The sequence below is a fragment of the Petromyzon marinus genome, unplaced genomic scaffold (genome assembly GCF_048934315.1).
Source record: "Petromyzon marinus isolate PM22_M1 ecotype Great Lakes invasive population unplaced genomic scaffold, UKy_Petmar_22M1.pri1.0 PM_G_Scaffold_30, whole genome shotgun sequence".
NCBI classification, from domain to species: Eukaryota; Metazoa; Chordata; class Hyperoartia; order Petromyzontiformes; family Petromyzontidae; genus Petromyzon; species Petromyzon marinus.
Genome location: NW_027422873.1, coordinates 1,384,359 through 1,411,505, shown reverse-complemented (window position 1 = coordinate 1,411,505; position 27,147 = coordinate 1,384,359). Strand labels below are relative to the sequence as shown.

Sequence of the window (27,147 nt, the reverse complement as noted above, 5' to 3'; positions counted from 1 at the left end):
CATAACGACCTCCATTATCCTAACCACGCCCACTCGCATAAGTTAATACGGTTATCTCTCGAATCAGCATAATTTATGTGCATAATTACACTAATTAACATAATTTCGGATAAATTATGCAAATTTTAAATTGCATTTAATTTTCATTATTTTAATAAATTTTCATAACACCTATATACAACAAGTGTATATAGTGTATAGTGTAGTATATAGTGTAGTATATATAGTGTGTAGTGTATAGTGTGTAGTGTAGTATATATAGTGTGTAGTGTATAGTGTAGTGTATAGTGTAGTGTAGTATATATAGGGTAGTGTATAGTGTAGTGTATGGTGTAGTGTATAGTGTAGTGTATAGTGTAGTGTAGTACACTAGTACAGCACACTGGTGGGTTAGCGAGCCAAGCAACAACAGAGCGTAGTATATATAGTATGTAGTGTAGTGTATAGTGTAGTGTATAGTGTAGTGTATAGTAGTGTATAGTGTAGTGTATAGTGTAATGTATAGTGTAGTATATAGTGTAGTGTATAGTGTAGTGTATAGTGTAATGTATAGTGTAGTGTAGTACACTAGTACAGCACACTGGTGGGTTAGCGAGCCAAGCAACAAAATAGTGTAATATGTATAGTGTGTAGTGTATAGTGTATAGTATAGTGTGTAGTGTAGTATATAGTGTAGTATATATAGTGTGTAGTGGAGTGTATAGTGTAGTGTATAGTGTAGTGTATAGTATAGTGTATAGTGTAGTGTATAGTAGTGTATAGTAGTGTAGTGTATAGTGTAGTGTATAGTGTAGTGTATAGTGTAGTGTATAGTATAGTGTATAGTGTAGTATATAGTGTAGTGTATAGTGCAGTGTATAGTGTAGTGTAGTAGACTAATACAGAACACTGGTGGGTTAAATTTCGATTTAAAGCTTTCGAGACTGCAAGGATTCATCTTCTTTGGTTCTTTCGGTAAAGTCACGTAGAATGAGAATAAAATAATAAATTGATAAAATAAAATAACACAATAATATTCTCACGACGTTTCGGCCACAACACAAGCGGCCTTCATCAGGTGAAAGGACGAGACCGCTTGTGTTGTGGCCGAAACGTCGTGAGAATATTATTGTGTTATTTTATCAATTTATTATTTTATTCTCATTCTACGTGACTTTACCGAAAGAACCAAAGAAGACTGGTGGGTTAGCGAACCAAGCAACAACATTTGCACTCTGGATACCGTGACATTTCGCCAGTAATCACAACAACCAGCTTCATCGGGCGACAGCGACAATTGTGCATTTATTTATTTACACAATCTAACCCGGACGATATCGGGTCGCCGAAAACCAACAGCGTCAAACTACGAAAGTGCCGCAGCATCACGGGAGCGGCCGATGAAACCGGCCGGGTTCGGGGAGAAATAAAAAAAACCGGGACGCTGACGGGGCGCACGAAGGCCCACGGCGTTGTACGCGCCATCGTGACGCCGCTCGTCGCCCCGGTAAAACAATAATATAAACACGCGGAACTCCCTCTCGGTGCCGGACGTCGTGACGGACCGTGCCGATGTCGCCGCTCGTCGACCCCCGGCCACGCGAGGGCGAATTTAAATTCTCCCCCCACCACCCCACCCCACCCCCCTCCCCCTGGCTCCCAGTCGTCTCCCGTCCAGCAGCACAACGCCGGGGGAAAGCACTGGGAGGTGAGAGACCGTCGCGAAGACCAAAATAAAATAACAAAAACACTGCGTCCGGTAACGGAGAGCTCTTTCGTAAAACAAAATTCCCACCCCCACCCCCACCCCACCCAAAAAAAAAAGTGAAAAGCCAAACTCGGGGCACCGATTGTAACCGGCACGAGGCAAATATCCCCCAATGCTGAAAAACATCGCTCAGTTGGGATCAAACAACAACAACAACAAATATTCTTGCTTCTTTCGAGGGGGGGGGTTCACCCGCTCGTGAAGCGAAAAGCCCCGGCGTTGCCGCCGGCAACCACGGCAAGGTGGGGCGCGGCAAGGCGGAGCGCGGCAAGGTGGAGCACTCCAAGGTGGAGCACTCCAAGGTGGAGCACTCCAAGGTGGAGCACTCTCGCTCCTCCCCCCCCCCACCCCGAGCCGCTTCTCAAAAATCTTCCTCCCTCGCCTCGTCGTCATCTTCGTCTGTGAAAACCTGCGGGGGTCGGAATAAATTAGAGAGACAGTGACCGACCCCACCCCCACCCCCCCCCCCCCACCCACTGGGGTGGCCAGAAGCGGATCGCTCACTCAGCCTAAGCAGGAGCATCGGTGATGTGGGCGGACACTCGCTCGCTCGCCGCTCGCTCGCCGCTCGCTCACCACTCGCTCGCCACCCACCCCTCCTCACCGCGTAGTCGTAGCTTCCAGCTCCGCCGTCTTGGTGCTGAGGCTGCGGTGGCAACCCGTGCAGCCCCTCATCCGCCTCGTTGCCACTCTCCAGCGTTAGCAAGCAGCCACGGTGGCCCTCCGCGTTTCTCCGCGGTTCCTTGAGGAGCGTGGGGGGACCCTCCGTGGGGCCCCAGGGCTCGTGACGACGCTGACGCTGCCGGCGGCGGCGGCGTCGGCGGCGGTAGAGCGGCGGTAGCAGCAGCAGCAGCGTGGCCACCAGGGCGAGGCTCACGCCGAGGATTGTGGCCGGAGCGGCCCAGCCGGCCCGGCCCGCCGCCGCCGCCTTCTCTGCGTGGCACAACAACGATCCCCCGCGTGGCGTCAGCGTGCCGCCGTAACACGACGACGACAACCGTCGCAATGACCACACGCGCCAGGCTAGGTGCGCTTTGAGGCTCGCGGCGCTCACACCCGGGCGTTGCGGGTCGAGGGAGCGAGACGAAGGGACGGACGGAGACAAAGTCTCCCCCGTGAAGGCCCCAGCGGACTGTCGGGGCGGGTGCCGTTAGCGAGTGTCAGCAGCTGTGAAGGCCGTGATTGTGACAAACGGGGGGATGGGTGGCCAGAACAGGGACACACACACGGACACACACACACACGCACACACACACACGTACACACACGGACACACACGCACACACACACGCACACACACACATACACGCACACACACACACACACACGCACACACACACGTACACACACGTACAAACACGCACACACGGACACGCACACGGACACACACACACGCACACACACACGCACACACACACGTACACACACGTACACACACACACGCACACACGGACACGCACACACACGCACACACACACGCACACACACACGTGCATGCACGCACACACGGACACACACGCACAGACATGCATGCAACAACAACAACAACCGCCATTCGCCACTAAGTGGCGGTGACGTCACCACGACGCTTGTGCCAGGCTATGTGCACCCTGAGGCCACGTGAAGTGTCGAACGCCCGCTGGCAGGAGGTCACGGGGCAGACCCAGGTGCCACGGGTCGACTGACTGAGATGACTGGCTGATGCACCACCTGTGCCCCCTACTGTGCCAACCTGCTGTGCTTTAGCCACCCGGCGCTCCGCTCGCTGTTGTGAGCGTCGCTCCTCCGCCCTCCGTTGTTGTTGGAGGGCGACTGCCTCCAACTGCCCAGTAGCATCCTTCACGAGCCTCCTCCACAGAGGCCGATCTTGACACCGCTGGTACCAGTCATCGGCAAGTCCACTCAGCTCCACGTCCTCCTGTACCACATCACTCCATCTCTTCTCTAGCCCGTGCCGCGCCCGCTTAGCCCCCTCAATCCGGCCAAACAAAAGCTGTTTCGGCATGCGGTGGCTGGGCATGCGGGCTACATGACCCAGCCATCGCAGCCTTGCCTGCCGGAGGAGCTCACCGATGGGACCCTGCCCAGATCTTTCAAGGATTTGTGAGCTCCTCACACAATCCAGTCTGGTTAAACCCAGGATGGATCGTAGGCAGGCCAGCCTAAATGTTTCTAACCGGCGAAGATGTTCCATTAGGGGGGTCCACGTTTCGCAAGCGTAGAGAAGGGAGGGAATGACCGTGGCCGAGAAGACCTGAAGCTTAGTGCGGAGCGACAGACCAGGTAGCTTCCACACAGCGTTACGCAACCGATGAAAAGATATTGCCGCTCGACTGATTCGGAGTGAGACCTCTGCTGTTAAACTGGTGCCAGTCATAAGCACACTGCACAGGTATGGGAAACTCTCCACTCTCTCCACAACTGCCCCATCACCGATTGGGAGTTGTGGGGGTGGAGTGTCCGATGGTACAAAATACCCAGGCAGGTGCTTGGTTTTGGTGGGGCTGATGGTAAGGCCCCACCTCTTAGTGGCACGCTCCAGTCTCAGCAGCAGCGTCTCCAACTCCTCCTCTGACTGAGCAGCTATTACCAAGTCATCAGCATACATAACGTGGTTGAGCAATAGGGAGCCATCCCTTGACCGCACCCGGGCATCGATTAGCCTCCCATTATATCTGTACCATATGGAGATTCCCCCGGTACAGCTATTGAAGGCTTCACGAACTACGTGGTCAAAATAGATGTTAAATAATGTGGGAGCCAGAGGACATCCCTGTCGCACCCCAAGGTGTACAGGGAATGGCTCTGACTCCCGGCCACGTAGTTTTACCCGGGCCCGCTCACCATCATGAAGGTCCTTAATGATCGTGAGCAGAGGGTCAGGTACTCCAAAAGCACGAAGAACGACCCAGAGCCCAGGCCTACTGATGGTATCATAGGCCTTGACCAGGTCAATAAAGCAGAGATGTAGGTCTTGTTGGAATTCCCTACACCTCTGCTGTAGCAGACGGACAGAAAATATGGCATCTGTGCAGGACCGCCCTTTCCTGAAACCGCATTGGGGCTCCGCAAGCCTCTCCTCAGCGTGCCTGGCAAGGGGATGCTGAATAATCCTTGCCAGGACCTTTCCCGGCACACTGAGGAGTGAGATGCCCCTGTAGTTGTTACAGTCTGTGCGGTCCCCCTTCTTAAAAAGGGGGACCACCAGGGCATCCTTCCAATCCTGCGGAACCCGTCCAGTGGTCCAGACTGTTGTTATGATGTCATATAGGGCAGTCTGTGCACAAACGCCACCCTCCCTCAGCATTTCGCTTGGAAGATCATCTCTGCCCGCTGCCTTTCCTGGTCTCAGACTCCGGATCGCCTTCAATACTTCCTCAGCAGATGGCACCTCAGCCAGCCACTCACAGGGGGTGACTTCATCCAATATTTGAGGCACCGCAGCCTCAGCAGGGTCATCCTCACTTTGTGCCACGATGTTTTCCTGGCTGAGGGATTTTCCCTCCCCCAGGACCTCACAGAAATGCTCAGCAAATCTGCGAACCTGTTCCTGGGGGTCGGAAATTGGATCGCCGTTTTTTCCCCTAATGATGGTAATAGGTGTGGCGCTGCAGGTTACTTTTTTGATGGAGTTAAATAGAGATTTGTGATCACGGGCCACTGAGGCAGACTCCATCTCCTCAGCAACCCGCGACCACCACCCATCCTTGCAGCGCCTCACGGCTCTCCGAACCTCCGAGCGAAGGCTGCGGTAAGCCTCCTCATTCTCTGACGTGGGACTCTGTAGCCGATGACAGTGGGCCTGTCGCTTTTTCTCAACCATCGTGAACAACTCCTCTGTCATCCAGGGTGTCTGGGGAGGTCTGGACCGCGTACCCAAAGCAGCCATTGCAGCTGCATGAGTCACAGTCCTAAACCTCGCCCATTTACCCTCGACATCAGGAGGAGTCGGGGACGATGCCAATCCCAGCCGCAAGCGATGATGAAATTCTCGCTTGCAACTTTCATCAGATAACTGAGACCAGGCCACTTTAGGTTGGAATGGGGTCCTGGGTGTACACCCACCACCGGAGTGGAAGAATGGCAGGCGCATCTTACAGATGACTAGTCGATGGTCAGAGGGCAGATCAGCTCCACGGTAGGTCCTGGTGTCAAGGACATGGGCTCGCATTCGCTGGTCCGTCACTATGTAGTCCAGCAGATGTTCTTGCTTGGACCCGGCATGCATCCATGATGTTGTGTGGATGCGCCGATGCCGGAACAGCGTGTTGGTAATTACAAGCCCATGGGCTGCACAAAAATCTAGCAGCCTCCTACCGAGGCTGCTAGATTTGCATGCACACGCACACAGACAGACACGCACCAACACACGTGCATGCACACACATACAGACACGCACGCACACACACACATCCACACGCACACGGACAGACATGCACACGCACACGGACAGACACGCACCAACACACACACACACGTACACGGACACGCACACACACGCACACACGTACACGGACACACACACACACCCACACACACGTACACACACAGACACGTACACGCACACACACACACACACGGACACACACACACATGTACACGGACACAGACACACACACACACACGGACACACACACACACATGGACACACATCCACACACGTACACGGACACGCACACACACGCACACACGTACACGGACACACACACACACCCACACACACGTACACACACAGACACGTACACGCACACACACACACACACGGACACACACACACATGTACACGGACACAGACACACACACACACACGGACACACACACACACATGGACACACATCCACACACGTACACGGACACACACACACGGACACACACACACACACGGACACACACACGTACACACACACACACACGCACACGGACACACACACATGCAACATTCAGAGATGCGAACAAACCTGTTCGTGTGTCCAGTTGCCTGTTCGGACCGAAAGTCGTGAGTTCAACCGGCGTGCAACAGACGGCGGTGGTGGCGTCTACATCGGTAGAGCGTGAAGAACCAGTGGCATCTACATCTGTAGAGCGTGAAGAGCCAGTGGCATCTACATCTGTAAAACGTGAAGAACCAGTGGCATCTACATCTGTAGAACGTGAAGAACCAGTGGCGTCTACATCGGTAGAACGTGAAGAACCAGTGGCATCTACATCTGCAGAAGGTGAAGAACTAGTGGCATCTACATCTGCTGAACGCGAAGAACCAGTGGCATCTACATCTGTAAAACGTGAAGAACCAGTGGCGTCTACATAGGTAGAACGTGAAGAACCAGTGGCATCTACATTTGTAGAACGTGAAGAACCAGTGGCATCTACATCTGTAGAACGTGAAGAACCAGTGGCGTCTACATCGGTAGAACGTGAAGAACCAGTGGCGTCTACATCGGTAGAACGTGAAGAACCAGTGGCATCTACATCTGCAGAGCGTGAAGAACCAGTGGCATCTACATCTACAAAACGAGAAGAACCAGTGACATTAACATCAACAGAATACGAAAAACCAGTGACATGTACATCTGCAGAACGTAAAGAATCAGTGGCATCTACATCTCCAGAAGGTGAAGAACCAGTGGCATCTACATCTGTAGAACGTGAAAAACCAGTGGCATCTACATCTGTAGAACGTGAGGAACCAGTGGCATCTACATCTGTAGAACGTGAAAAACCAGTGGCATCTACATCTGTAGAACGTGAGGAACCAGTGGCATCTACATCTGCAGAAGGTGAAGAACCAGTGGCATCTACATCTGCTGAACGTGAAGATCCAGTGTCATTAACATCTGCGGAACGTGAAGAACCAGTGGCATCTACATCTGCAGAGCGTGAAGAACCAGTGGCATCTACATCTGCAGAACGTGAAGAACCAGTGGCATCTACATCTGCAGAACGTGAAGAATCAGTGTAATCTACATCTGTAGAAGGTGAAGAACCAGTGGCATCTACATCTGCAGAAGAGAATGAGCTTTGGGTCTCTGTGTGAGTCTATGGGTCTCTGTCTGAGTAGTCTATGGGTGTCTGTGTGAGTAGTCTATGGATGTCTGTGTGATGAGTCTATGGGTCTCTGTGTGAGGAGTCTATGGGTGTCTGTGTGAGTAGTCTATGGGTGTCTGTGTGAGTAGTCTATGAGTCTCTGTGTGAGTAGTCTATGGGTCTCTGTGTGAGTAGTCTATGGGTCTCTGTGTGAGTAGTCTATGGGTGTCTGTGTGAGTAGTCTATGGGCAACTGTGTGAGTAGTCTATGGGTGTCTGTGTGAGTAGTCTATGGGTCTCTGTGTGAGCAGTCTATGGGTGTCTGTGTGATGAGTCTATGGGTCTCTGTGTGAGTAGTCTATGGGTGTCTGTGTGAGTAGTCTATGGGTCTCTGTGTGAGTAGTCTATGGGTGTCTGTGTGATGAGTCTATGGGTCTCTGTCTGAGTAGTCTATGGGTGTCTGTGTAAGTAGTCTATGGGTGTCTGTATGATGAGTCTATGGGTCTCTGTGTGAGTAGTCTATGGGTGTCTGTGTGATGAGTCTATGGGTCTCTGTCTGAGTAGTCTATGGGTGTCTGTGTGAGTAGTCTATGGGTGTCTGTGTGAGTAGTCTATGATTCTCTGTGTGAGTAGTCATTGGATCTCTGTGTGAGTAGTCTATGGGTGTCTGTGTGAGTAGTCTATGGGTGTCTGTGTGAGTAGTCTATGATTCTCTGTGTGAGTAGTCATTGGATCTCTGTGTGAGTAGTCTATGGGTGTCTGTGTGAGTAGTCTATGGGTGTCTGTGTGAGTAGTCTATGGGTGTCTGTGTGAGTAGTCTATGGGTGTCTGTGTGAGTAGTCTATGGGTGTCTGTGTGAGTAGTCTATGAGTCTCTGTGTGAGTAGTCTATGGGTCTCTGTGTTAGTAGTCTATGGGTGTCTGTGTGAGTAGTCTGTGAGTCTCTGTGTGAGTATTCTATGGGTCTCTGTGTGAGTAGTCTATGGGTGTCTGTGTGAGTAGTCTATGGGTATCTGTGTGAGTAGTCTATGGGTGTCTGTGTGAGTAGTCTATGGGTGTCTGTGTGAGTAGTCTATGGGTCTCTGTGTGAGTAGTCTATGGGTGTCTGTGTGAGTAGTCTATGGGCCTCTGTGTGAGTAGTCTATGGGTGTCTGTGTGTGTAGTCTATGGGTCTCTGTGTGAGTAGTCTATGGGTGTCTGTGTGATGAGTCTATGGGTCTCTATGTGAGTAGTCTATGGGTGTCTGTATGAGTAGTCTATGGGTCTCTGTGTGAGTAGTCTATGGGTGTCTGTGTGATGAGTCTATGGGTCTCTGTCTGAGTAGTCTATGGGTGTCTGTGTGAGTAGTCTATGGGTGTCTGTGTGATGAGTCTATGGGTCTCTGTGTGAGTAGTCTATGGGTGTCTGTGTGAGTAGTCTATGGGTGTCTGTGTGATGAGTCTATGGGTCTCTGTCTGAGTAGTCTATGGGTGTCTGTGTGAGTAGTCTATGAGTGTCTGTGTGAGTAGTCTATGAGTCTCTGTGTAAGTAGTCTATGGGTTTTGATTTAAAGCTTTCGTGACTGCAGTAATTCATATTCTTAGTTTTTTCAGTAAAGTCACGTTGAAGGGAAACAACAAAATAATAAAAAATATATAAAACAATAAAAAATTCTCACGACGTTTCGACCACAACTCAAACGGTCGTCTTCAGGTGTGTTGGTTTGCATAAATGTATTTTTAAACGGCGCATTTATTTATTTATAAAAAAACGTTAGGGCCACGCGCAACGATTTGGCAGTTTATTTAAGACTAGTCCATCTATATTCTGAAAAGAGGAGGGGGGAGACGAAATTTGTTATAATGTATGCTGTCTGAAAGCCACTGTAAGCGTGAACAATCAATTAAGACCTGAAATGGTTTATCAAATCTTTCCAATGATTGCTAAGTTAGAATCCATCTTGTCGGTTGAAATTGTCTCTGTGCTTGTATATGTGGATAGCCTCATGAACGAATCTCTCATGGAAGCCAGATGGCTTACAAAGAACCTCTGTCTTGGAAAAGTCAATGGCATGTGAGCCTACTGAATTAGAACAATGATCTGCCACGGCCGAGGTGTTGGTCCTACCGTGTTTAAGGTCTGCTTTGTGTTCACGAATGCGATCCGAGACATGGCGTTTGGTTTCTCCAATATAACTACTACCACAGAGGCAACTTAGTTTGTAGACACCAGGGTATTGTATGTCCGGAATCACATCTTTTACAGACGGAACCAGATCACGGATTGTATGTAATGTGTTGAAACGGACCTGGATCTTGTGTTTATTCAAGATTTTGGAGATCTTTTTTGTGATCCCCGCAATGTATGGTAAAGTGATGGTTTTGAAAGGCTCCTCAAGAGGGTTCTTCTTCATGGTTTGAGTGATAGCTTTGCGGATTGTATAGTCGGAGTAACCATTAGCCCTAAGAGCTTGGTGTACGTGCTTGAGTTCACTGCTTATGTGTTCCTGGTCGGATATGCATTGGGCTCTATGATACAGAGTCTTTATGAGAGAATTCTTCTGTGATGGATGGTGGTGGGAATCCGGTTTCAGATAAGCATCCGTATGGGTAGCTTTCCTGTAGACAGAGTGGCTCATTGAACCATCAGGTCTCTTTTCAATTAGGACATCCAAAAAAGGTATCTTGCCATCTATTTCGACTTCCATGGTAAATCTGATGGCTGGGTGTATGGAATTGATGTGGTCGAAGAATTGGTCTAGAGCAGGCCGGCCATGTGGCCAGATGACAAAAGTGTCATCCACGTACCTCTTCCATACTTCACTTAGAATGGAACTTTCTACAACCAAACTGAGGGCACCCCAATGGGCTCCCCCCTTTCTCCAGTTATAGCTAACATTTTCATGGAGAAATTTGAGACTGACGCCATCCAGACTGCCACTCTGCGCCCAACCTTATGGAAGAGGTACGTGGATGACACTTTTGTCATCTGGCCACATGGCCGGCCTGCTCTAGACCAATTCTTCGACCACATCAATTCCATACACCCAGCCATCAGATTTACCATGGAAGTCGAAATAGACGGCAAGATACCTTTTTTGGATGTCCTAATTAAAAAGAGACCTGATGGTTCAATGAGCCACTCTGTCTACAGGAAAGCTACCCATACGGATGCTTATCTGAAACCGGATTCCCACCACCATCCATCACAGAAGAATTCTCTCATAAAGACTCTGTATCATAGAGCCCAATGCATATCCGACCAGGAACACATAAGCAGTGAACTCAAGCACGTACACCAAGCTCTTAGGGCTAATGGTTACTCCGACTATACAATCCGCAAAGCTATCACTCAAACCATGAAGAAGAACCCTCTTGAGGAGCCTTTCAAAACCATCACTTTACCCTACATTGCGGGGATCACAAAAAAGATCTCCAAAATCTTGAATAAACACAAGATCCAGATCCGTTTCAACACATTACATAAAATCATTGATCTGGTTCCGTCTGTAAAAGATGTGATTCCGGATATACAATACCCTGGTGTCTACAAACTAAGTTGCCTCTGTGGTAGTAGTTACATTGGAGAAACCAAACGCCATGTCTCGGACCGCATTCGTGAACACAAAGCAGACCTTAAACACGGTAGGACCAACACCTCGGCCGTGGCAGATCATTGTTCTAATTCAGTAGGCTCACATGCCATTGACTTTTCCAAGACAGAGGTTCTTTGTAAGCCATCTGGCTTCCATGAGAGATTCGTTCATGAGGCTATCCACATATACAAGTACAGAGACAATTTCAACCGAGAAGATGGATTCTATCTTAGCAATCATTGGAAAGATTTGATAAACCATTTCAGGTCTTAATTGATTGTTCACGCTTACAGTGGCTTTCAGACAGCATACATTATAAAAAATTTCATCTCCCCCCTCCTCTTTTCAGAATATAGATGGACTAGTCCTAAATAAACTGCCAAATCGTTGCGCGTGGCGCTATCGGTTTTTTATAAATAAATAAATGCGCCATTTAAAAATACATTTATGCAAACCAACACACCTGAAGACGACCGTTTGAGTTATGGTCGAAACGTCGTGAGAATTTTTTTATTGTTTTATACATATTTTATTATTTTGTTGTTTCCCTTCAACGTGACTTTACCGAAAAAACTAAGAATATGAATTACTGCAGTCACGAAAGCTTTAAATCAAAATTTAATCGCCTCTACGGGGAGGGTTTTCACATAACTTTAAGATCCTTCAACAAACTCCGGGATAAGAAAGCTCAGCTGATCGAGTCTCACACCTTCCTGAAGAGATGCCGCGACTCTGGGGTAATACCAATCGCATTTACACTGACCTCTGCTGCTGTAACTTCTTCTAATGCGAAACGAATTCTTTTCAAAACTAGCTTAGCTCTTATCTCAGAAAAAATCAGACTTATACGCACCGAACTAGATCAGTTAGACAAGACACTCTACAAATCACACTTATCATTGACGGCAACAATGTCCACATCGGATTGGGAACATGTAGACAATATGACTGCCTCTTCAGCTGCTACTGTCGACCAAATGTAAGGAAAACCTGATTTCCAAATTTAACCTCCTCTTCAACAAAAGACCGGACCCACACACCAAAAAGTTAGACGTTAACAAAGTCGTAATTAATCGCAGTAACAGTTCTATTTCCGATGGTCTGAAATCCGTTTTAGCTAAAGGTCTAAACTTTGCAGTCACACCTAAATACATACCAGTTAATGATATAATTGCCCAAGTAGACGTTGCTCTCAGGGGCCTGGGTCACATCGCTGCAGACGTAGCAAGATCTGAAATCGCTGCAACCCTCAAAAACGCTAAGATGCCAGCTAGCAACCTCAGCAAAGATGAGCGTTTTGAATTATATAAATTTAAAAAGAGGAATGATATTGTAGTCCTCTCAGCTGACAAAGGCAATGCTACTGTCATCATGGATAAAATAGAATACAACAACAAAATTAAAGAATTACTCGACGATGGTAGTTATACAAAAATAAAAAGAGATCCCACCAACAGCCTCGTCACACAAACCAACAAAATAATTTATGATTCAACCGCATTAATTGATCAATCTAAACAGTTTTCGTTGAAACCTTCTGCTGCCAGGCCACCAAGATTATACGGCTTACCAAAAATACATAAAGTAGATACACCCCTTCGTCCCATAGTCTCTACTATCGGCTCCCCCACCCACAAACTAGCTCGTTTTTTGTCTGAAATCCTGCGTCCTTTCACTGGAAAGACCACCTCTGCGGTACAAAATTCTACTCACCTGGTATCGACAATCAAGGGTATTTCCCTTTCCCCAGATGACCTGCTTGTCAATTTTGATGTAGTTTCCTTATTCACCAAGGTTCCTGTACCTGACACCATTGCAATCATTGAAGACTTGGTTCATCAAGGACTAAACACTGAGGTACCCCCCCTGGTGAGACACTGTTTAACCAATACATACTTCACTTGGAATGGAACTTTCTACAAACAAACTGAGGGCAACCCAATGGGCTCCCCCCTTTCTCCAGTTATAGCTAACATTTTCATGGAGAAATTTGAGACTGACGCCATCCAGACTGTCACTCTGCGCCCAACCTTATGGAAGAGGTACGTGGATGACACTTTTGTCATCTGGCCACATGGCCGGCCTGCTCTAGACCAATTCTTCGACCACATCAATTCCATACACCCAGCCATCAGATTTACCATGGAAGTCGAAATAGATGGCAAGATACCTTTTTTGGATGTCCTAATTGAAAAGAGACCTGATGGTTCAATGAGCCACTCTGTCTACAGGAAAGCTACCCATACGGATGCTTATCTGAAACCGGATTCCCACCACCATCCATCACAGAAGAATTATCTCATAAAGACTCTGTATCATAGAGCCCAATGCATATCCGACCAGGAACACATAAGCAGTGAACTCAAGCACGTACACCAAGCTCTTAGGGCTAATGGTTACTCCGACTATACAATCCGCAAAGCTATCACTCAAACCATGAAGAAGAACCCTCTTGAGGAGCCTTTCAAAACCATCACTTTACCCTACATTGCGGGGATCACAAAAAAGATCTCCAAAATCTTGAATAAACACAAGATCCAGGTCCGTTTCAACACATTACAAAAAATCCGTGATCTGGTTCCGTCTGTAAAAGATGTGATTCCGGACATACAATACCCTGGTGTCTACAAACTAAGTTGCCTCTATGGTAGTAGTCACATTCGAGAAACCAAACGCCATGTCTCGGACCGCATTCGTGAACACAAAGCAGACCTTAAACACGGTAGGACCAACACCTCGGCCGTGGCAGATCATTGTTCTAATTCAGTAGGCTCACATGCCATTGACTTTTCCAAGACAGAGGTTCTTTGTAAGCCATCTGGCTTCCATGAGAGATTCGTTCATGAGGCTATCCACATATACAAGCACAGAGACAATTTCAACAGAGAAGATGGATTCTATCTTAGCAATCATTGGAAAGATTTGATAAACCATGTCAGGTCTTAATTGATTGTTCACGCTTACAGTGGCTTTCAGACAGCATACATTATAAAAAATTTCGTCTCCCCCCTCCTCTTTTTAGAATATAGATGGACTAGTCCTAAATAAACTGCCAAATCGTTGCGCGTGGCGCTAACGTTTTTTTAAATAAATAAATGCGCCGTTTAAAAATAAATATATGCAAACCAACACACCTGAAGACGACCGTTTGAGTTATGGTCGAAACGTCGTGAGAAATTTTTATTGCTTTATATATATTTTATTATTTTGTTGTTTCCCTTCAACGTGACTTTACCGAAAAAACTAAGAATATAGTCTATGGGTCTCTGTGTGAGCAGTCTATGGGTGTCTTTGTGAGTAGTCTATGGGTGTCTGTGTGAGTAGTCTATGGGTGTCTTTGTGAGTAGTCTATGGGTGTCTGTGTGAGTAGTCTATGGGTCTCTGTGTGAGTAGTCTATGGGTGTCTGTGTGAGTAGTCTATGGGCCTCTGTGTGAGTAGTCTATGGGTGTCCGTGTGAGTAGTCTATGGGTCTTTGTGTGAGTAGTCTATGGGTGTCTGTGTGATGAGTCTATGGATCTCTGTGTGAGTAGTATATGGGTGTATGTGTGTTTAGTCTATGGGTGTCTGTGTGGTGAGTCTATAGGTCTCTGTGTGATGAGTCTATGGGTCTCTGTGTGAGTAGTCTATGGGTGTCTGCGTGATGAGTCTATGGGTGTCTGTGTGAGTAGTCTATGGGTCTCTACGTGAATAGTCTATGGGCCTCTGTGTGAGTAGTCTATGGGTGTCTGTGTGAGTCTATGGGTCTCTGTGTGATGAGTCTATGGGTCTCTGTGTAAGTAGTCTATGGGTGTCTGTGTGAGTAATCTATGGGTCTCTGTGTGAGTAGTCTATGGGTGTCTGTGTGAGTAGTCTATGGGTCTCTGCGTGAGTAGTCTATGGGTCTCTGCGTGAGTATTCTATGGGCCTCTGTGTGAGTAGTCTATGGGTGTCTGTGTGAGTCTATGGGTCTCTGTGTGAGTAGTCTATGGGTCTCTGTGTGAGTAGTCTATGGGTGTCTGCATGAGTAGTCTATGGGTGTCTGTGTGATGAGTCTATGGGTGTCTGTGTGAGTAGTCTATGGGTCTCTGTGTGAGTAGTCTATGGGTCTCTGTGTGAGTAGTCTATGGGTCTCTGTGTGAGTAGTCTATAGGTCTCTGTGTGAGTAGTCTATGGGTCTCTGTGTGAGTAGTCTATGGGTCTCTGTGTGAGTAGTCTATGGGTCTCTGTGTGAGTAGTCTATGGGTCTATGTGTGATGAGTCTATGGGTCTCTGTGTGATGAGTCTACGGGTCTCTGCGTGAGTAGTCTATGGGTGTCTGTGTGAGTAGTCTATGGGTCTCTGCGTGAGTAGTCTATGGGTCTCTGCGTGAGTAGTCTATGGCTCTCTGTGTGATGAGTCTATGGGTGTCTGTGTGGTGAGTCTATGGGTCTCTGCGTGAGTAGTCTATGGGTCTCTGTGTGAGTAGTCTATGGGTCTCTGCGTGAGTAGTCTATGGGTCTCTGCGTGGGGCAGTGCCAATCCTCACCGATGACAGAGAGGCTGACCCTCCCCTCGTAGTTGCCGTGGGGGAAGGTGGCCACGTGGCAGAGGAAGAGGCCCCCGTCGCCAGCCCGCACGTCCAGCAGCTCCAGCGAAACGTCGCCGGGAGGCCCCCCAACGCGGAACCGCAGTCGGCCCGCGAGGGACGAGTTGGAGTACGCCGTGCCGTGCAGCGGGCTGAGTGCGGCCAAATTGGCCCCCGCCCAGACGTTGCCACGGGAGGCCTTCAGCCAGTTGGCCTGCACCACCACCACGGCCGCACCCCACAGGACGCAGCGCAGCACCGCCACCTTCTGGCCGACCACCGCCGTGACCTGGCCGTCCGTGTCGACACCCACACGAGGGGCTGGGTGGGAAGACAACACAGAGACCCATAGACTACTCATAGAGACCCATAGACTACTCACGCAGAGTCCCATAGACGACTCAGAGACCCACAAGACTACCCACGCAGAGATCCATAGAGTACTCATAGAGACCCATAGACTATCTTCTTTGGTAATTTCGATAAAGTCACGTAGAATGAGAATAAAATAATAAATTGATAAAATAACACAATAATATTCTTACGACGTATCGGCCACAACACAAGCGGCCATCATCAGGTGAAGGGACGAGACTGTCTGGAGGACAGCGCTGGTCTGAGCGTGGCTGTGTTCGCTCCAGCGCTGTCCTCGTGTTCGCTGAAGCGCTGTCCTCCAGACAGTCTCGTCCCTTCACCTGATGAAGACCGCTTGTGTTGTGGCCGAAACGTCGTGAGAATATGATTGTGTTATTTTATTTTATCAATTTATTTTATTCTCATTCTACGTGGTGACTTTACCGAAAGAACCAAAGATGAATCCTTGCAGTCACGAAAGCTTTAAATCGAAATCCATAGACTACTCATAGAAACTCATAGACTACTCACGCAGAGTCCCATAGACCACTCAGAGACCCACAAGACTACTCACACAGAGACCCATAGACCACTCATAGAGATCCACAAGACTACTCACACAGAGACCCACTTCACACGCACAAAAATACCTCTCACTCATTCACCCAGCCACCCACTCACCCACGGTGCTGTGTGGTGGAGGGACGGAGACACACGACAGTGGAGACCACTCCCCTGCCTTCCACCGTGGCAAGTCGGCTACCATTCTCATGCGGACGCAGTACTCATCCTCGCGTCCCGGCAGAAGCATCATTCGGTGTTGGTACCGGCATCCGATGAAGCGCTCCTGGCAGTAAGCATCATCATCATCATCAGTAGTAGCAGCAGTAGTAGTAGCAGAAACAGCATCATCATCAGTAGTAGTAGCATCATCAGTAGTAGTGTCATTGGTAGTATCATCATCATCAGTAGCAGCATCGCCACCCACCCACTCAACCACGCACATCTCCCGCCACAACCTCCCGACCCCCGTCACAACTCCCGCAATCTCTCACCGTGAGTTGAACGCCGCCTCTTGTCGAAATGTCAACCTGATGGTGGAACTTCACGTCGTGCGACACCAGCGCCCTCCACCCCCGCCCGACGGAGACCAACAACGACAGCTTCCGCACCTCTGGCTCTCCGTCGACCACCACCTCCAACTCCCCAGCCACCCCAGGACCACCGTCATCACGGCGGTCATCGTCACCGCCGTCACGGTCATCGTCATCGCCGTCGTCGTTGTCGCTGTAGCCATCATCGTCGTTGTCTTCATCGTCACCCACAACACCGCACTCCTCATCCTCACCACCATCGCCCTCCTCCTCCTCCTCCCCCCGCGTCAGTTTGTCGAGCCTCAGGGTGAACGACGGAGCGCTGAGCACAGCTGAGACACGGGAGAGGGGGGGTCATGGCGAGGGATGTTTGTGTGATCTCTCCCTGTCCTACAGAGTGAGTGAGTGAGTGGAGTTTGTGTGATCTCCCCCTGTCCTACAGAGTCTGTGAGTGGAGTTTGTGTGATCTCCCCCTGTCCTACAGAGTGAGTGGACTTTGTGTGATCTCCCCCTGTTCTACAGTGTGAGTGGAGTTTGTGTGATCTCCCCCTGTTCTACAGAGTGTGTGAGTGGAGTTTGTGTGATCTCCCCCTGTCCTACAGAGTGTGTGGAGTTTGTGTGATCTCCCCCTGTCCTACAGAGCGAGTGGAGTTTGTGTGATCTCCCCCTGTCCTACAGAGTGAGTGAGTGGAGTTTGTGTGATCTCCCCCTGTTCTACAGAGTGAGTGTGAGTGGAGTTTGTATGATCTCCCTGTTCTACAGAGTGAGTGGAGTTTGTGTGATCTCCCCCTGTCCTACAGAGTGAGTGGAGTTTGTGTGATCTCCCCCTGTCCTACAGAGTGAGTGGAGTTTGTGTGATCTCCCCCTGTTCTACAGTGTGAGCGGAGTTTGTGTGATCTCCCCCTGTTCTATAGAGTGAGCGAATGGAGTTTGTGTGATCTCTCCCTGCCCTACAGAGTGTGTGGAGTTTGTGTGATCTCCCCCTGTCCTACAGAGCGAGTGAGTTTGTGTGATCTCCTCCTGTCCTACAGAGTGAGTGGAGTTTGTATGATCTCCCCCTGTTCTACAGAGTGTGTGAGTGGAGTTTGTGTGATCTCTCCCTTTCTTACAGAGTGAGTGAGTGGACTTTGTGTGATCTCCCCCTGTCCTACAGAGCGAGTGGAGTTTGTGTGATCTCCCCCTGTCCTACAGAGTGAGTGAGTGGAGTTTGTGTGATCTCCCCCTGTTCTACAGAGTGAGTGTGAGTGGAGTTTGTATGATCTCCCTGTTCTACAGAGTGAGTGGAGTTTGTGTGATCTCCCCCTGTCCTACAGAGTGAGTGGAGTTTGTGTGATCTCCCCCTGTCCTACAGAGTGAGTGGAGTTTGTGTGATCTCCCCCTGTTCTACAGTGTGAGCGGAGTTTGTGTGATCTCCCCCTGTTCTACAGAGTGAGCGAATGGAGTTTGTGTGATCTCTCCCTGCCCTACAGAGTGTGTGGAGTTTGTGTGATCTCCCCCTGTCCTACAGAGCGAGTGAGTTTGTGTGATCTCCTCCTGTCCTACAGAGTGAGTGGAGTTTGTGTGATCTCCCCCTGTCCTACAGAATGAGTGGAGTTTGTATGATCTCCCCCTGTTCTACAGAGTGTGTGAGTGGAGTTTGTGTGATCTCTCCCTTTCTTACAGAGTGAGTGAGTGGACTTTGTGTGATCTCCCCCTGTCCTACAGAGTGAGTGGAGTTTGTGTGATCTCCCCCTGTTCTACAGAGTGAGTGAGTGGAGTTTGTGTGATCTCCCCCTGTCCTACAGAGTGAGTGAGTGGAGTTTGTGTGATCTCCCCCTATTCTGCAGAGTGTGTGAGTGGAGTTTGTGTGATCTCTCCCTTTCTTACAGAGTGAGTGAGTGGACTTTGTGTGATCTCCCCCTGTCCTACAGAGTGAGTGGAGTTTGTGTGATCTCCCCTTGTTCTACAGAGTGAGTGGAGTTTGTATGATCACCCCCTGTTCTACAGAGTAAGTGGAGTTTGTGTGATCTCCCCATGTTCTACAGAGTGTGTGAGTGGAGTTTGTGTGATCTCCCCCTGTCCTACAGAGTGAGTGAGTGGAGTTTGTATGATCACCCCCTGTCCTACAGAGTGAGTGAATGGACTTTGTGTGATCTCCCCCTGTTTTATAGAGTGAGTGGAGTTTATGTGATTTCCCCCTGTCCTACAGAGTGAGTGAGTGGAGTTTGTGTGATCTCTCCCTGTTCTACAGTGTGTGAGTGGAGTTTGTGTGATCTCCCCCTGTCCTACAGAGTGTGTGGAGTTTGTGTGATCTCCCCCTGTTCTACAGTGTGAGTGGAGTTTGTGATCTCCCCCTGTCCTACAGAGTGTGTGGAGTTTGTGTGATCTCCCCCTGTCCTACAGAGTGAGTGGAGTTTGTGCGATCTCCCCCTGTTCTACAGAGTGTGTGAGTGGAGTTTGTGTGATCTCCCCCTGTCCTACAGAGTGTGTGAGTGGAGTTTGTGTGATCTCCCCCTGTCCTACAGAGCGAGTGGAGTTTATGTGATCTCCCCCTGTCCTACAGAGTGAGTGTGTGGAGTTTGTGTGATCTCCCCCTGTTCTACAGAGTGAGTGGAGTTTGTGTGATCTCCCCCTGTCCTACAGAGTGAGTGGAGTTTGTGTGAACTCCCCCTGTCCTACAGAGTGAGTGAGTGGAGTTTGTGTGATCTCCCCCTGTCCTACAGAGTGAGTGGAGTTTGTGTGATCTCCCCCTGTCCTACAGAGTGAGTGGAGTTTGTGTGATCTTCCCCTGTCCTACAGAGTGAGTGGAGTTTGTGTGATCTCCCCCTGTCCTACAGAGTGAGTGGAGTTTGTGTGATCTCCCCCTGTCCTACAGAGTGAGTGGAGTTTGTGTGATCTCCCCCTGTCCTACAGAGTGAGTGGAGTTTGTGTGATCTCCCCCTGTCCTACAGAGTGAGTGAGTGGAGTTTGTGTGATCTCTCCCTGTCCTACAGAGTGAGTGAGTGGAGTTTGTGTGATCTCCCCCTGTCCTACAGAGTGACTGGAGTTTGTGTGATCTCCCCCTGTCCTACAGAGTGAGTGGAGTTTGTGTGATCTCCCCCTGTCCTACAGAGTGAGTGGAGTTTGTGTGATCTCCCCCTGTCCTACAGAGTGAGTGGAGTTTGTGTGATCTCCCCCTGTCCTACAGAGTGAGTGAGTGGAGTTTGTGTGATCTCTCCCTGTCCTACAGAGTGAGTGAGTGGAGTTTGTGTGATCTCCCCCTGTCCTACAGAGTGACTGGAGTTTGTGTGATCTCCCCCTGTCCTACAGAGTGAGTGGAGTTTGTGTGATCTCCCCCTGTCCTACAGAGTGAGTGGAGTTTGTGTGATCTCCCCCTGTCCTACAGTGAGTGAATGAGTGAGTGGAGTTTGTATGATCTCCCCCTGTCCTACAAAGTGAGTGAGTGGAGTTTGTGTGATCTCCCCCTGTACCTACAGAGTGAGTGGAGTTTGTGTGATCTCCCCTTGTTCTACAGAGTGAGTGGAGTTTGTATGATCACCCCCTGTTCTACAGAGTAAGTGGAGTTTGTGTGATCTCCCCCTGTTCTACAGAGTGTGTGAGTGGAGTTTGTGTGATCTCCCCCTGTCCTACAGAGTGAGTGAGTGGAGTTTGTATGATCACCCCCTGTCCTACAGAGTGAGTGAATGGACTTTGTGTGATCTCCCCCTGTTTTATAGAGTGAGTGGAGTTTGTGTGATCTCCCCCTGTCCTACAGAGTGAGTGGAGTTTATGTGATCTCCCCCTGTCCTACAGAGTGAGTGAGTGGAGTTTGTGTGATCTCTCCCTGTTCTACAGTGTGTGAGTGGAGTTTGTGTGATCTCCCCCTGTCCTACAGAGTGTGTGGAGTTTGTGTGATCTCCCCCTGTTCTACAGTGTGAGTGGAGTTTGTGATCTCCCCCTGTCCTACAGAGTGTGTGGAGTTTGTGTGATCTCCCCCTGTCCTACAGAGTGAGTGGAGTTTGTGCGATCTCCCCCTGTTCTACAGAGTGTGTGAGTGGAGTTTGTGTGATCTCCCCCTGTCCTACAGAGTGTGTGAGTGGAGTTTGTGTGATCTCCCCCTGTCCTACAGAGCGAGTGGAGTTTGTGTGATCTCCCCCTGTCCTACAGAGTGAGTGTGTGGAGTTTGTGTGATCTCCCCCTGTTCTACAGAGTGAGTGGAGTTTGTGTGATCTCCCCCTGTCCTACAGAGTGAGTGGAGTTTGTGTGATCTCCCCCTGTCCTACAGAGTGAGTGAGTGGAGTTTGTGTGAACTCCCCCTGTCCTACAGAGTGAGTGGAGTTTGTGTGATCTCCCCCTGTCCTACAGAGTGAGTGAGTGGAGTTTGTGTGATCTCCCCCTGTTCTACAGAGTGAGTGTGAGTGGAGTTTGTATGATCTCCCTGTTCTACAGAGTGCGTAGAGTTTGTGTGATCTCCCCCTGTCCTACAGAGTGAGTGGAGTTTGTGTGATCTCCCCCTGTCCTACAGAGTGAGTGGAGTTTGTGTGATCTCCCCCTGTTCTACAGTGTGAGTGGAGTTTGTGTGATCTCCCCCTGTTCTACAGAGTGAGCGAATGGAGTTTGTGTGATCTCTCCCTGCCCTACAGAGTGTGTGGAGTTTGTGTGATCTCCCCCTGTCCTACAGAGCGAGTGAGTTTGTGTGATCTCCTCCTGTCCTACAGAGTGAGTGGAGTTTGTGTGATCTCCCCCTGTCCTACAGAGTGAGTGGAGTTTGTATGATCTCCCCCTGTCCTACAGAGTGAGTGGAGTTTGTGTGATCTCCCCCTGTCCTACAGAGTGAGTGGAGTTTGTGTGATCTCCCCCTGTCCTACAGTGAGTGAATGAGTGAGTGGAGTTTGTATGATCTCCCCCTGTCCTACAGAGTGAGTGAGTGGAGTTTGTGTGATCTCCCCCTGTGCTACAGAGTGAGTGAGTGGAGTTTGTGTGATCTCCCCCTGTCCTACAGAGCGAGTGGAGTTTGTGTGATCTCCCCCTGTCCTACAGAGTGAGTGTGTGGAGTTTGTGTGATCTCCCCCTGTTCTACAGAGTGAGTGGAGTTTGTGTGATCTCCCCCTGTCCTACAGAGTGAGTGGAGTTTGTGTGATCTCCCCCTGTCCTACAGAGTGAGTGAGTGGAGTTTGTGTGAACTCCCCCTGTCCTACAGAGTGAGTGAGTGGAGTTTGTGTGATCTCCCCCTGTCCTACAGAGTGAGTGAGTGGAGTTTGTGTGATCTCCCCCTGTTCTACAGAGTGAGTGTGAGTGGAGTTTGTATGATCTCCCTGTTCTACAGAGTGCGTGGAGTTTGTGTGATCTCCCCCTGTCCTACAGAGTGAGTGGAGTTTGTGTGATCTCCCCCTGTCCTACAGAGTGAGTGGAGTTTGTGTGATCTCCCCCTGTTCTACAGTGTGAGTGGAGTTTGTGTGATCTCCCCCTGTTCTACAGAGTGAGCGAATGGAGTTTGTGTGATCTCTCCCTGCCCTACAGAGTGTGTGGAGTTTGTGTGATCTCCCCCTGTCCTACAGAGCGAGTGAGTTTGTGTGATCTCCTCCTGTCCTACAGAGTGAGTGGAGTTTGTGTGATCTCCCCCTGTCCTACAGAGTGAGTGGAGTTTGTATGATCTCCCCCTGTCCTACAGAGTGAGTGGAGTTTGTGTGATCTCCCCCTGTACTACAGAGTGAGTGGAGTTTGTGTGATCTCCCCCTGTCCTACAGTGAGTGAATGAGTGAGTGGAGTTTGTGTGAACTCCCCCTGTCCTACAGAGTGAGTGAGTGGAGTTTGTGTGATCTCCCCCTGTCCTACAGAGTGAGTGAGTGGAGTTTGTGTGATCTCCCCCTGTTCTACAGAGTGAGTGTGAGTGGAGTTTGTATGATCTCCCTGTTCTACAGAGTGCGTGGAGTTTGTGTGATCTCCCCCTGTCCTACAGAGTGAGTGGAGTTTGTGTGATCTCCCCCTGTCCTACAGAGTGAGTGGAGTTTGTGAGATCTCCCCCTGTTCTACAGTGTGAGTGGAGTTTGTGTGATCTCCCCCTGTTCTACAGAGTGAGCGAATGGAGTTTGTGTGATCTCTCCCTGCCCTACAGAGTGTGTGGAGTTTGTGTGATCTCCCCCTGTCCTACAGAGCGAGTGAGTTTGTGTGATCTCCTCCTGTCCTACAGAGTGAGTGGAGTTTGTGTGATCTCCCCCTGTCCTACAGAGTGAGTGGAGTTTGTATGATCTCCCCCTGTCCTACAGAGTGAGTGGAGTTTGTGTGATCTCCCCCTGTACTACAGAGTGAGTGGAGTTTGTGTGATCTCCCCCTGTCCTACAGTGAGTGAATGAGTGAGTGGAGTTTGTATGATCTCCCCCTGTCCTACAGAGTGAGTGAGTGGAGTTTGTGTGATCTCCCCCTGTGCTACAGAGTGAGTGAGTGGAGTTTGTGTGATCTCCCCCTGTCCTACAGAGTGAGTGGAGTTTGTGTGATCTCCCCCTGTCCTACAGAGTGAGTGAGTGGAGTTTGTGTGATCTCCCCCTGTGCTACAGAGTGAGTGAGTGGAGTTTGTGTGATCTCCCCCTGTCCTACAGAGTGAGTGAGTAGAGTTTGTGTGATCTCCCCTTGTGAGCCAAAGACACACACACAGGCAGAAAGAGTCACAGACATACACAGCGACACACACAGACAAAGATCCTCCGTGTAGCCTGAAAAAGACCGTTGGGGCAAGTGCTGTTAGTGAGCACCAGACAGACACGGACAAAGAGAGACACAGAGAGAGAGACACAGAGAGACACACACACACAGAGACACAGAGAGAGAGACACAGAGAGACACACACACAGAGACACAGAGAGAGACACACACAGAGACACAGAGAGAGAGACACAGGCATGTACAATCTCGTGCCACTCACTTTCCATCAAGGGCAGGACCACAACGGCGACCCAGCGTGAGGATCGCGACGGCGAGGATGAGAAGGAGAATCTCACACGGAGGAGGAAGCGGTCACCGGGATCGTCCAGCGCCGAGGAGACGTCGCACCGTGTCTCCGTTGTGGCAGCGCAGACGGTCTGCCAGCGGGCTCGTCTGAAGCTGCGCAGACAGAGACACAGGGAGGAGTGGTGAGGGTGGTGAGGAGCCAGTGGGTGAGAGAGACGTGTGTGTGTGTGAGTGAGTGGGTTGGTGGATGAGTGGGTTGGTGAGTGAGTGGGTGAGTGGGTTGGTGAGTGGGTGAATGGGTTGGTGAGTGAGTGGGTGAATGGGTGAGTGGATGATTGAGTGGGTGAGTGAGTGGGTTGGTGAGTGGGTTGGTGAGTGAGTGGGTGGGTGAGTGGGTTGGTGAGTGAGTGGGTGAGTGGGTAAGTTGGTTGGTGAGTGAGTGGGTGAGTGGGTTGGTGAGTGAGTGGGTGAATGAGTGGGTTGGTGAGTGGCTGAGTGAGTGAGCATCTCACAGTTTGCTCTGAACTCTGTATGTAACATTCAGGAACGTTGAGTTGGTCGTGGTCGTGGTGGTCGAGTTGATGGTTAAAGGATCAACAAGTGGGGGTCTATCCCCTCCATCCCCACTGGGAGCCACTTCAACGGGGTCCCAGCAAAGCGTCGCCAGGAGGTCTCGAGACTCCAAACGAACATTCAGTGGGAACAGCGGAGCTGGGCAGATGGGGAAAAAACACTCAAGAGTGCGCTAACCACTGCACCACCACTCCTCACACACACACAGTGCGCTAACCACTGCACCACCACTCCCCACACACTCACACACAGTGCGCTAACCACTGCACCACCACTCCTCACACACACACAGTGCGCTAACCACTGCACCACCACTCCCCACACACTCACACACAGTGCGCTAACCACTGCACCACCACTCCTCACTCACACACACGGTGCGCTAACCACTGCACCACCACTCCTCACACACACACAGTGCGCTAACCACTGCACCACCACTCCCCACTCACACACACAGTGACCTAACCACTGCACCACCACTCCCCACACTCACACAGTGTGCTAACCACTGCACCACCACTCCCCACACAATCACACAACCTGGCACCCGATTTATCGACCACCTCGGGCTCTGCTCACCGTGGCTGCTGCACGTGACGGGGTGGTGGTGGAGGAGGAGGAGAGGCAGGATGAAGGGGAAGAGTAGGCCAAGTTTGTAGAGTTTCGACATCGCCATTAACCCCACACGCAGCCACGCACCCGCCTCACCCAAGTCACGTGCTGAGGAAATCGATTCAAGGTTAAATTAAAAACTCGGATCGATTCCTGTGGGGATAACAAATGCGAATCGATAGTGGTCAAAAATGTAGCCGATGGCATCGATCCACATTGGGACTGCATTGGAATTGACGTTGGTCGTGAGTGTAAAATGGAATCGAATACATTTTCGATAACATGGGAATTGATTATGGCGATTTGTTCTAATAACATAGGAATCGATCTAGCTAGGGATTTAAAGCGCATAAAATCGAATCCCATTGGGATACCTACCATGAGAATCGATTGTGTTAGAAAAGGAGAGCGTTTAGAATCGATTCCTATTGAGAATGAATCAGAATCAGAAAGGGTTTTATTCGCCATGAAAGTTCACACCGACACGGAATTTACTTTGGCAGGATGGTGCATACATTCAACATATAGGAATCTAAAATCTTAAATAAGTTTTAAACAAGTCTTACTATAATAATAAGGGTTAAAAGTCTAACTAACGCCAAGGGGCTGAATTATATAAAATTGAATAAATATCGAATATAAAATAGCTTTAAGATATAATTTAAAAATAAAAAATACAAATAGGTTAACATAGTTAATATCGGCAAGGTGTCATTATGTAGATAAAATGTTAAAATCAGTGTTAGCCCTTGGCCTCGTTTAACAGGCCAGCAGCAGATGGGAAGAAACTGTTTTTATGGCGTGAGGTTTTGGTCCTGATGGACCGAAGCCTTCTGCCGGAGGGGAGTAGCTGAAACAGAGAGTGTCCAGGGTGGGAGAAATCGGCCACAATCTTCCTCGCTCGCCTCATGGACCTTGTCGTGTGCAGGTCCTCGAGGGTTGGTAGATTGCAGGCAATTACCTTCTCAGCAGTGTGGATGATACGCTGCAGTCTGCTCTTGTCCTTGGCAGTGGCAGCAGCATACCAGACGGTTATGGAGGAGGTGAGGATGGATTCAATGATCGCTGTATAGAATTGCACCATCATTGTCTTTGGCAGGTTGAATTTCTTCAGCTGCCGTAGAAAGTACATCCTCTGTTGAGCTTTCTTGGTGAGGGAGCTGATGTTCAATTCCCACTTAAGGTCCCGGGAGAGAATAGTGCCCAGGAAGCGGAAGGACTCTACAATTTTGACTGGGGAGTTTAACAGGGTGATGGGGGTGAGTGGTGCTGTATTCTTCCTGAAGTCCAAAACCATCTCAACTGTCTTTAGAGCATTTAGCTCTAAGTTGTTCTGGCTACACCAGGTCACCAGATTGTCAGCTTCCCACCTATAGTCAGACTCATCCCCACCAGAGATCAGCCCAATGAGGCTGGTGTCATCCGCAAACTTCAATAGTTTGACGGACAAATGATTGGAGGTGCAGCTGTTGGTATACAGGGAGAAGAGCAGAGGGGAAAGGACGCAGCCCTGAGGAGTTCCGGTGCTGATGGACCTGGAGTCAGAGACTTGTGTTCCCAGCTTAACGCACTGCTTCCTGTCAGACAGGAAGTCTGTGATCCATTTACAGGTGGTGTATGGCACGTTCAGCTGGAAGAGCTTGTCCTGAAGCAGGGCAGGGATGATGGTGTTGAAGGCAGAGCTGAAGTCCACAAACAGGATCCTGGCGTAGGATGCTGGG

General features: G+C 49.6%; 1 protein-coding gene across 3 annotated transcripts; it reads right to left on the bottom strand.

Moving 5' to 3' along the window:
- Positions 1–1,649: 1,649 nt before the first annotated feature.
- Positions 1,650–25,572, bottom strand: LOC142915392 (uncharacterized). 3 transcript variants are annotated; one of them, XM_076061224.1, is made up of 9 exons: positions 25,394–25,572; positions 24,751–24,949; positions 24,213–24,391; positions 17,297–17,667; positions 16,923–17,088; positions 15,849–16,208; positions 6,706–7,251; positions 2,352–2,680; positions 1,650–2,156 (listed from the first exon to the last, which is right to left on the bottom strand). In XM_076061224.1, exons 1-9 carry the CDS (start codon positions 25,488–25,490, stop codon positions 2,109–2,111), a joined length of 2,295 nt encoding a protein of 764 aa, XP_075917339.1. In that variant the 5' UTR covers positions 25,491–25,572; the 3' UTR covers positions 1,650–2,108. The 3 variants fall into 3 exon arrangements, with proteins under 3 accessions (XP_075917339.1, XP_075917340.1, XP_075917341.1); XM_076061225.1 differs by having other exon boundaries at positions 1,651–2,156; positions 6,706–6,855; positions 25,394–25,566; XM_076061226.1 differs by lacking the exon at positions 6,706–7,251 and having other exon boundaries at positions 1,652–2,156; positions 25,394–25,566.
- Positions 25,573–27,147: the final 1,575 nt, after the last annotated feature.

Coding starts and splice junctions, on each gene's coding strand:
- LOC142915392 (XM_076061224.1), bottom strand. CDS start 25,490: ATGGCGATGTCGAAACTCTACAAACTTGGCCTACTCTTCCCCTTCATC. Junction 24,950..25,393: donor CGTCACGTGCAGCAGCCACG/GTGAGCAGAGCC, acceptor CCATCTGCCCAG/CTCCGCTGTTCCCACTGAAT. Junction 24,392..24,750: donor TACAGAGTTCAGAGCAAACT/GTGAGATGCTCA, acceptor CTGTCTGCGCAG/CTTCAGACGAGCCCGCTGGC.